Raw genomic sequence first — 11,241 nt, forward strand, 5'->3', positions numbered from 1 at the left:
GGAGCTGGCTGCCTCTGGGACTTCCTCCACCTCCCTCTTCCCCCCAAAACAAACAAACCTGGTGGCGGGGGCGGGGGGGAGAGGGTCAGATCAGGGGAGAGAGGGAGAGAGGGAGAGAGGGAGAGACTCCCAGACACCCTTCCCAGGCGTCCCCGGGGTCCAGGGGCGGGCCCGGGAGGAGGTGGAGCCGCATCTTTGCAATCGTCCTCCTTCTACCCGCACCCCCTGTCCTCCGCCTTCCTCCGGGCTGCAGCTGATCCCGGGTCAGATACTCCCTCTGGTGGCCTCTGGGTCCCCGCTCCCTACCCGCTGCAGTCAGTGCTGGGATTCCGCACTGACAGTCACCCCGATCTCGCCCTTCTGTCCTGAGCCTGCGCCGATGCTCCTGCCGCTGCTGCCTTCATCTCCGACCCTCCCTCCCCACAGCACTACACAGCTCCTATTCCCACGCCTGTCCCTACCTCCCCCACCCCCATCACCTCCAGCCTCCTGAGCTCTTACCTCACCCAGCCTCGTTCCCATCCCCCAGCCGCACCAACCTCCCTGTTCCCCTCCTCATCACCCCAGCTTTCTGCATCTCCCACCCCCTTAGCCTTCCATCCCCACTGTTGCCTCTTATATTCCCCCCCAGCCTGCCGCAATTCCTCTCTTTCCCATCCCACCCACTCCGTTAGCTTCCCTCAGTTCCTACCTTTCTTTCCCGTTCTTCACCCCACCCCCAGCCTCCCTCTGCTCTAGGCCCCCACCGCCACCCTACCTCCCACTCCCCTGAACCCTCCTACCCTCAGTACAACCCCAACCAATTTTCTCCCCTACTCTACCGTGCCTTATCTCATCTCGGCAGGGTTCCCAGCTTTCCACCTCCCTCCCGGAGCTGGAACCCAAGCCGAGGTGGCAGGGGACGCTGGACAGAGAGACAGACTGACAAGCCTGGACACGGGACTGGGCCTGGCACCGGCGCGGAGGGCGGGATTAGGGAGCTGCGGCCCGGACTAGAGGAACAGCAGCAGGTGCTGAGCTCAAGGAGGGGGAAAGGAGGAGCCCTGAGCTGGAAGGGGCGGGCGCTGAGCTGGGGTGGTGGTTGGAGAAAAGAGGGAGGAAGAGGTTGGAGTCCCCAGACCCTGTGGAGAGAGGCACTGGACGCAACCAGAGGGCTTCCGGTGAAGGTGGCAAGGGAGGGGGTGGGGGGCTGGGACTAGTGGGAAGGTGAGAGAAATAGAGAGAGTTAGGGTTGCAGGAGGCTGGGCCTGAGCTGTGGGATGGGGAGAGTGGCTAGGGTCAGTAGGTAAGGGGATAGGTTCAGCGGGTGAGGCTGGGGGTTATTGATATGGGACAATGGAGAGGCTCAGGAAATGATTGGGGCAAGAGCAGCCTGTGGGAGGAGAGCTGATGGCCATAACATCGGGAAATGGGGAAGTGAACTAGGGGCTTTGGGAGCAAGAGGTAAGGAAGGTGGGGAATTGCCTGTTGGACTACATGACTGCTTTCCAACTCTGACTTGGGGTGGAGGGGGTGACAAGATCAGAAGGTGGGTCTGCTTTGGGGATTGAGAGGCCAGATAGGGCTAGGCTGATAGGACCCCCCCCCCATGGGGGAGGCCTAGGGAGGGCCTGAGCCATGCTGTCCCGAAAGGGAATCATCCCTGAGGAGTATGTACTGACTCGGCTAGCAGAGGATCCAGCAGAGCCCAGGTACCATGCCCGGGAGAGGAGAGCCCGCTTTGTGGCCAAGAATGGCAACTGCAATGTAGCCCACAAGAACATCCGGGAACAGGGTCGCTTCCTTCAGGATGTCTTCACCACCCTGGTGGACCTCAAGTGGCACCACACGCTGCTCATCTTCACCATGTCCTTCCTCTGCAGCTGGCTACTCTTTGCCATGGCCTGGTGGCTCATTGCTTTTGCTCATGGTGACCTGGACCACAGCACCAGAACTGAAGCTGGGGATAATGATGCCACCTTCATACCCTGTGTCACCAGCATTCACTCCTTCGCTTCTGCCTTCCTTTTCTCCATCGAGGTACAGGTGACAATTGGCTTTGGGGGTCGCATGGTGACTGAGGAGTGTCCACTGGCTGTCCTAGTGCTGATTGTGCAGAACATCGTTGGGCTCATGGTCAATGCCATCATGTTGGGCTGCATCTTCATGAAGACAGCCCAAGCCCACCGCCGGGCCGAGACACTCATCTTCAGCAAGCATGCGGTCATTGCCATGCGCCACGGCCGCCTCTGTTTCATGCTCCGAGTAGGTGACCTCCGGAAGAGTATGATCATCAGTGCCACCATCCGCATGCAGGTGGTCCGGAAGACCACCAGCCCTGAAGGCGAGGTTGTACCCTTGCACCAGGTGGACATCCCTATGGAGAACGGTGTGGGTGGCAACAGCATCTTCCTGGTGGCTCCGCTTATTATCTACCATGTCATTGATGCCAATAGTCCCCTGTATGACCTCGCCCCCACTGACCTGCATCACCATCAGGACCTGGAGGTGATTGTGATATTGGAAGGTGTGGTGGAGACCACGGGCATCACTACACAGGCCCGAACCTCCTACCTTGCGGATGAGATCCTCTGGGGCCAGCGCTTTGTTCCCATTGTGGCCGAGGAGGATGGCCGCTACTCAGTGGACTACTCTAAGTTTGGCAATACTGTTAAGGTGCCCACACCTGCCTGCACTGCCCGCCAGCTGGAGGAGGACCGAACTCTCCTGGACTCCCTCCCTCTCGCCTCTCCCAAAGGGCCCCTCCGAAAGAGGAGCCTGGCTTCAGCCAAGCCCAAAGCCAAGCCCAAGTTCAGCATCTCCCTTGATGCCTTGTCCTGAGGCCTGCCTTCACTATGTGGGCCAGCTCAAACTCCCCAGCCTTTCCTCCCTCCCAATACTGCCATATTTGAGTCCTTAGGGTAGAGACCTAATCCATCAACCCTGCATGAAGGAGGTGGGGAATGGCCTTTGGTCCAGCAGAGCCCTCTGTTTATTTACTGAGCTGCTAGGAGCTGGCAGTGATTTCAGGGCTTCCGTGTCTCCTGACTATTGCTCAGGGGTGTTATGGGGTATTTATCACTGAGCTATTTATGGGCTCACCAGGTCTCAGCTGCATTCAGCTATTTTTGTCTCTGCTCTTCCAAGCACTAACACAGGACTGGCTCAGCCCCCCTCAGGAGGCAAAGGAGACCTAGCCTGGGCTGGGGGAAGGGAGGTTTGGGACAAATGCCCTAGTCTGAGAGTTGGGGTTCAGAGTCCAATATAAGAGCACTGACCTATGAACCAGCAATCAGCCTAGTCCTGAGGCAGGTGGGTGCAGCTTCCAAAATACCATCTTCTCTGTCCCTCTCAATATCTCATCCCCCAGCACCAGCACCACCAACTAAGATTGCATAACCTTTCTTTCTCTGTCCCCATAATTTCCCATCTCTGGGGGAAGTAGGGCCCTGAGCCAACCACAGAATGGAAGTCTATATCAGAGCCAGGGTGGAGGACAGCCAAGCAAGGAAGGGAAGGATGAAAGTCTCCCGATAGAGTCCAAGGCCAGACAGTCATAGCCTCCTCCACCAATACTCCCTCTCCCAAAAGCTGCAGATAGTACTTGGCTCTGGGGACAATAGACTAACTTTGGGAGGAGGGTTCCAGGGTTTCTGAGGATGAGAAGAGTTTGTCACTGCACTGTCAGACACAGCCACAGAAAGGGCCCTAGGTGTGAGGCAGAGGGAGAGCACATGGGAAAACAGTCTCCCCAAGCACGGTTGCAATGGGTGCTGGATGCTATAGGAGAAGGGAATACATACTGGCTTGGGAGCAGGGGAGGGGAGTGTATTTCTATAGGCATTTGATGGCTCAGGATGAGCATCATTCTTGGAGTTAAAGTGAAGTATGATCCTGAGCAATCTTCAATCTCGATGCTGTTACCATGAACAGGGGATGTGCTGAAGAAGGAACAGACTATGCTGTGTGTGCTTTCCCAGACCTGTGCCATCTCTGGTTTGTAAATAAAACCTCTCCCTCTTATATCCTTACCGCTGTGTGGTTCTTATCTTCAACGGCAGACATATCAGGGTAGAGAATGTGTTGGTTTTAGGGCAGCGGTTGGCCCGTGATGTCACAGGCCTGCTTGCTGGTTGGTGAGCTACCCCCAGAGAAGGGAGGGCTGAGAGTGGCAAGTTATGGAAAGGACCTGGCTCTGGTAGAGGGAAGAGGCAGGGAACTGTCCCAGGTTGGAGATGGGGGAGGGAGGCTTTCCTCCTTCCTCTGACTAAAGAAAGCCAAGGACACTAAACTTCAGCAGAGAGGCCAAAGCAACAAATGTGCCAAATTGCCCAATAAACCCTAAGCCTCTGTGTCATCTGGGTCAAGGCCCTGTTCCCCAGACCCAAAGCCAGCTCCAAAAAATGAGGGTCTAGGTCCATGTCAGGCCTCTCACAGCAGAGGAGTGACTGCCAGTTCCACCCCTTTGTTCATTGAACCTGTGTCCCAGGGCCAACTTCATAACCTGCCTGTCAGGAGATCTGAGTTCTGATCCTTGAGAAAGTGTTTCTCCTTCCTGGTTGACTTTCTCAATTCCACATCTATCTTCGACATGAAGAAGCTAAAGACTTGAATTCAGGTCCCACCTCTTCCACTAACTACCTCTGTGGCCCTGGGTAAGTCCCTTCCTTTCTCTGGGCTTTGGTTTCCCCATTTGAAAAATGAGGGGTGGGAACCTGATCTCTAAGGTTCCTTCAGGCTCTAATTAAAGTTTCCCCTGCCTGTCAGTTTATCCCAGTCCTTCTCTGGTTTCTGGTCCCATCCCCAGGAATTAAGGGTAGAAGGATTGCTCCAAGGTTTGAAGAAGAAAGGAGCTCTGGCCATCCATGGGCTTGAGCAAGAAGAGCAGAGGGTTTATTGCAGGGTGGAGGAGGGGGGAAAGAAGGAAAAAGCTAGTGTGACATACTATCAGGGTAGAGATTTATTCACTTCTATCAATTTCCTCTCTATTCCCATTGCCCTCACACTGCTTCTCATCTCCCACTGTTGCAGCAGCCTTACAAGGTCTACTCCCTTAACTGCATAGCTGACACCCATTGCCAGATGGACCTTCCTAATATGTGACATTCTCCTATTCATAAACCTTTAAATGCTCCCCTTGCCAACAGGAGGAAACCCAAACCTCCAACTGGCATCCAAGGTCCTACAATGTTTGGGACCCATCTCCTTTCTAGACCAAGCTGGACTTTCCATTATTTTCTATCAACCTCTGAACTTTTCTGCCTCCACATTTTTGGGAACATCATTCCTTCTACCTGAATTATCTTTCCTCAACATCTCTGGGTAAGGTACAACTAAAATGCCATCTCTTATTTGTTTGTTGAATTGACTGCCTAAGGTCCCATGATCTTCCATCTTTATCTTTAATTGAAACAAGTTTTATTGGTATCTTTCATTTTTACAACACCCATACTCCCCTTTGTATCCTCCTTTCCCCTCCCAGAGAGCAATCCCTTATAACAAAAAATTTTAAAAAGAGGAACAACATGTAAAAAAAAGTCTGGCATTATATGCAGTGTTCCACACCCAGTCCCATATCTCGGTAAAGAAGGGGGGAAATACAGTCTCACATCTCTTCTTTGAGATCAAGCTTAGCTATTTAAATTTCATAACATTGTTTCAATTGCTTTGTTATTGTTGTTTTTTCCATTAAATTATTGTAGCCATCATATATAGTTTTTTCCTGGGTCTACTTACTTCACTTTGAATCAATCCATATAAATCTTCCCATGCTTTTCTGTATTCATCATACTCATTTCTTACAGCACAGTAACATTCCATTAAACTATAATTTTTCTTAGCCATTCCCTAATTAATTGGCATCTACTTTGTCTCTAAATAGTTGCTACCAAAGGGAAAAAAGCTGCTCCAAACATGTTGATGAACGTGAGGTCTTTATTTATGCCATTAACTGCCTGGGGAATATGCCCAGCAGTGAAATCTGGTATACTTTCTTCCTCTAATTCCAAATTTATCTGCTTCTTCTTAGCTGGGTATGATCTCCTCATTTTCTGGGTTCACATAGCTCCTTGTTGGCACCTCAGGCAACATGGTGTACTGGAAAAAGTTCTGGAAGTCAGAGGACCTGGGCTCAAATCCTGGCCCTGCCCACTTACTATCCATATAACCATGGGGAAGTCATTTAATCTCCCTAGCCTTCAGTTTACTCTATAAAATGAGGTAGGAGAGATAAGACATTTCTAAGGTCCCTTCTAATTCTGGGTTGCAACATTTATTAATGCCTACTGTATGCAAGGAACTATGCTAAGCTCTAGGAATATAAATATTTTAGGTGGTCTGCATCCTCAAGGAGCTTACATTCTAGTGGAAAGGAATGGAGTTAGGGTAGTGAGAATATGAACACAGTTAAGTTATTATTGCTATTAGTAGTAGTATCCTATAGAGACTATGCAAGCCCTAGTCTGGGAACACAGGATGATAGGAACTTACAGAATTAATTCAAGAATCAAACTCAATAACATTTATTAGCTCCCTACTATATACAGGAATCCACCTATGTACAGAAAGCCAAGAATCCCACCGTTTTTAGCCCATCTATTCCCAACCCCTATAAACATTAATTTAACTCTTTGGACTTGGAATATGAGATCTTTGCCCAATGACAAACAATTTGACGCTCTCTCTCTTGAAATTACTTTGTGTTAATTTGTATATACTTTATATTTACTTTTGTACTTGTTCTCTCTGTCCCATCCCTCTCCCCCAAAGAAACATTTAATAAGACCCTCCCAATTAAACCTGGTGGTTTTCAATGCTAAGGCAGTCATAGAGAAGTATGATTTTTTAATGTTGAAAAAATATGACTCAAGAGTAAATAATGAGAGGTCATCTGACTATAGACAACATAGAAATTTCTGTTGTCTACAACTTGACCTATTTAAACAAGTTTATTGAATTAATAATGGGAAATGTATAAAAGAACAAACACCAATAAACTATAATTATTTCCTAAGAAAATTTAACCAAAGTAAATCACTGTCTACAACCTGGAGATCAAAACAGCCCAGACACTACTTCAGTCAGCGAGCACCTGATCTCCCTAGCAAATGAATGAATATTAAAACCAGGGAAAATATCAATTTATAACAAACACATGTTTATAAAATATTACAAAGGATATATCATTACAAGCAACATAGCCTCAAAAACATTTTGAAAAACAATGAAGAAGAAACAAGATTTACAGTAAATTTAACAAGAGATCAAATTAAATCAGATAATCTTGAGAGTAGTCAGGGTTGACAGGAGGACAATAAACAATTAACTTAAAATTTGTTTCATTCATCAGTGACACTGGAACTACTACATTTGGGCTCTTTCTTTCTATACAGCATGAATAAGTACACATGGAACTTAAGAAAACAAAGATGGGAGAAGAAACTGGACTGAATCAAGAAGAGTACCATGCTGGTGGAGGCATAATTATGAAAGTCCTGAAAGATTGATTCTGGACACCTGAAAGAGAAGAGGATATCAAGTGCCTGGAAATATCATGGGCTTTATATTACCCAAAAAGTACCCCCCAAAAAATATGATCTAGTAAATATAAATCACTACTAACAAAATGCCTGCTTTATCGGAGAAGGGCCCATGTGTACAAAAATATTTATAGCAGCTCTTTCTGTTGTGGTAAAGAATTGGAAATTGCCCATAAATTGAGACATGACTGAACAAGTTATGGTCCATCAGTGTGGTGGAATACCATTTTGCTTTAATAAAAGATGAAGGGCACTGGTCTGCTATAACTCCTAGCCCCTGAGCAGCAGTGTTGTTTCAGAGAATGCTGGGAAGACTTATATGACCCAGTACAGAGGGAAGTGAGCAGAATCAGGAAAACAGTTTATATACAACGTTGTAAATGCTTTCTCATCTCTACAAAATCTTTATGAGAATAATTTGCACATATGTCAAGGATATCTTTGATGAAGGCACAAGAAGGGAAGAATCAGATTTCTGCAAATGCAAAGTATGTTGTCTCTTCAGGTCTCTTTGCCTAAGGAGGAGTTAGTGTTGAAAAGGTCAAAAAAGGTGTTTTTATATAAAGGAGAAGATTAGTATTAATTTTCAAAGGGAGTGTGGTATGTTGCCACTGTTTTAGGTAAATATTTAGATGCTTGATACAAGTAGAAAAATAACTTTGTTTTAGTTTACACTACTAAAAAATATGCATTGAAACAAACAAAGCTTTCAGGTGGGATTTGGACAGATTAGGAGCAATGATCTGTAGTGTAGAAGTGACCGCCCAGAACTTGTCAGCATGATGAATAGTTGCTTCACTTGTGTGGGAATAGTTTAATGTTGTAAAGGGGAAAAAAAGCAAAGGAAGGTCTTTTATTGCTAAAAACTAGAAAACGAGGGTGTGAAGAAATACAATCAAGGGTGGCTATGAGCTAGGGAAACCTAATTTGGTTCAGCCACAGCACAGTTAGAGATAAGTTCCCTGGCTCGCAGCCCTTCATTCCTTGTTCCTTATTAGGCATTTCAGAGAACATAGTCATTTCAGTGGTCCACACTACCCAGGTGCCTCACCCCACTGGTGACAGGGCAGTTCCCTCTTAGAGCCATGCCAGTGTTTTGTCTAGAAACTCTTAAGCCCTGAGTAGCCCTGGTCTTCAATCAGAACGTGCATCCTGCTGCACATCCAACCATGGAAATGAAAGGAGGACAGGAGCTGTATGTCTTCTCTGTGCCCTATTGTCATCTGGTCTCCTATAACTGCTACTCCCTGAGCAGCCCCTTTGCCCTGTAATGCCAGAAAGATGCGTTACCGCTTCGAGAAAGTCAGACAGCTGCAAAGCATAACGGTATGATGTCAGCTAATTTGCATGAGCATGTTTTATAACCGAAGAGAATAAAACTAAGAATATGAGAAAATTTGGAATTTGAGTATGAGTGTGTGTGTGTGTGTATATGTGTGTGTGTGTGTGTGTGTGTGTGTGTGTGTGTGTGTTTAAGTAAAGAATGAGTTTTTTAGAAGCTACTCTGTTTGAAACCGGGGCAGTTAGAATCAGTCTACTGAAAGACTTCAGCGGATTGATTCCTGATTGGTTGGAGAGAGAACTGATTTCATTGACCAGAAGTTCCAGTGTTGGCTGTTGTCCTTCAGTGCCACCTAGAGTTGGAGAAAGGTAGAGTTTTGATAAGAGCTTGCTGCTCTCTGCTGCCACTTCTGTTTCGAGAAGGAAAAGCAGAGGTTTTATAAAGCAGAGGTTTGTTGAAAACAACTGCCAGTCTCCTGATGAGCTGGTTTAAAGAGCTATAAATATTTTTGTACACATGGGCCCTTCTCCTCTGAAAAAGCAGGCATTCTCTTAGTAGTGATTTATATTTACTAGATCATCTTTTTCCTTGGGAGAGGGGGTGGTTATAATATAAAGCCCATGATCTTTCCAGGCACTTGATACCCTCTCCTCTTTCAGATCTCCAGAATCAATCTCTTAGTACTTTCATAATTATGACTCCACCAGCATGGAGCTCTTCTTGATTCAGTTCAGTTCTTTCTTCCATGTTTGTTTTCTTAAGTTCTGTGTCTTCTTATTCATGCTGTATACAAGGAAAGAGCCCAAATATTGTGGTTCCAGGGTCACTGAAGAATGAAAGTTTGTTATAGGCTCTGATTGAAGACTAGAGCCACTCAGGGCTTAAGAGTTTCCAGATAAAATACTGGTATGACTCTAATAGGGAACTGCCCTGTCACTGGTGGGGTGAGGCACCAGGATAGTGTGGACCACCGAAATGACAGTGTTCTCTGAAATGCCTAATAAGGAATAAGGAATGAAGAGCTGTGAGCCAGGGAATTTATCTCTAACTGTGCTGCAGCTGAACCAAATTTGAGTTCCCTGATTGGACAGTACAGCAACAAGTTGAATGAATAACTAATTATCTAGGGTGGGCTAGCTAGTCCAAAGATAGTCAATTTGATGACCTCAGAAGCTTTCTACCTTTAAAAGAATGTCTACGGTCACATTAAGAGTTAACACTTTTCTAAACACCCTTTTAAGGGTGATGATTAATTAAAAGAGCTTACAAAAGCTATAGTCAAGTAGGAAAGACATCTCCCCACCTGAAAAAAGGTAAGGACCAACAGTCAACTCCTGTTATATGTGGTATAGATGTTCCTGAAGGGACCAGTTATAACACAAATTTAATTTAATTAATTATAATTATAATGGACCAAGCTTGCAGTCTAGTGGGTTACCCTAAGCACATGAATTTTCCTCCCTTACAGGTTCTCCTAACAGGTTCCTATAAGTGTGTTCCCATTCTTCACCATTGCTGTGTAGTACATCGGTGGGAGATTGTGACCTGGGTTTATATGTGTATGGTGATGTATTTTATAAGCTATGTATTTGCTTTAATATATTAGTATTTTTAATATTGTTATTTCTTTTGCCTTGTTATTATGTAAGTGGTTATGTTTATGATCCCAAAATGTCATTATTTTATCATGGATGGCTGATTGTATAGGGGAAGGGAATAAGCATCTACACAGTGCATACTATGTGCTAAGCACTTTACAAATATCATCTCATTTGGTCCTTACAACAGCTCTACAAGGTTGTTGGTGCTGTTATTATCCCTATGGAGGAAACCAAGGCAAACAGAGATTAAGTGCCTTCCCCAGGATCACACAGCTAGTGTCTGAGGCTGGATTTGAACTCAGGTCTTCCTAACTTCATACCAAGCACTCTCTCTACTGCACAACCTGGCTGCCTTACAATGTATAAATAAAAAACATATTGAATGGGGACTCAAGAGCTAGGTTGGTGAGTAGAGAAAGTATATTTCCTTTCAAAAGCATTACCCCTAGGATCCTGAGACAGTTCCCATGTAACTGAGAGCTGTAAGGAAACACTTGTCTCTCCCAAACCTGGGAAAAGGCAACACCCAAGAGAAGCCTTGAATGAAGAGGACTCTTATACGTAGATAAATGGAGGTAGCCCCATTCAAGGCATGGAGAAACCACTTGACTTGCATGTGGAATATGTGAAGAGGAGTAATATGAAATAAAGTGAAGCCAGCTTGTAGAAGACCTTAATTTCCGGGCTAAGGAATTTACATTTTATCTGAGAGAGAACAGAGATCTACCAAGTGTTACGATCAAGGCAGTGACAAATTTAGACCTATTTCTTAGGAAGGCTAGTCCAACATCTCTGTAAAGGAGAGAGTCTTAATGGATACCAGATAGGAAGCTAATATACT

General features: G+C 46.2%; 1 protein-coding gene across 1 annotated transcript; it reads left to right on the forward strand.

Annotated features, from left to right (window-relative positions):
- Positions 1-346: 346 nt before the first annotated feature.
- Positions 347-4,010, forward strand: KCNJ11 (potassium inwardly rectifying channel subfamily J member 11). The gene has a single exon (XM_036764705.1). It carries the CDS (start codon positions 1,618-1,620, stop codon positions 2,818-2,820), a length of 1,203 nt encoding a protein of 400 aa, XP_036620600.1. The 5' UTR covers positions 347-1,617; the 3' UTR covers positions 2,821-4,010.
- Positions 4,011-11,241: the final 7,231 nt, after the last annotated feature.

The sequence above is a fragment of the Trichosurus vulpecula genome, chromosome 6, assembly GCF_011100635.1.
Source record: "Trichosurus vulpecula isolate mTriVul1 chromosome 6, mTriVul1.pri, whole genome shotgun sequence".
NCBI lineage: Eukaryota > Metazoa > Chordata > Mammalia > Diprotodontia > Phalangeridae > Trichosurus > Trichosurus vulpecula.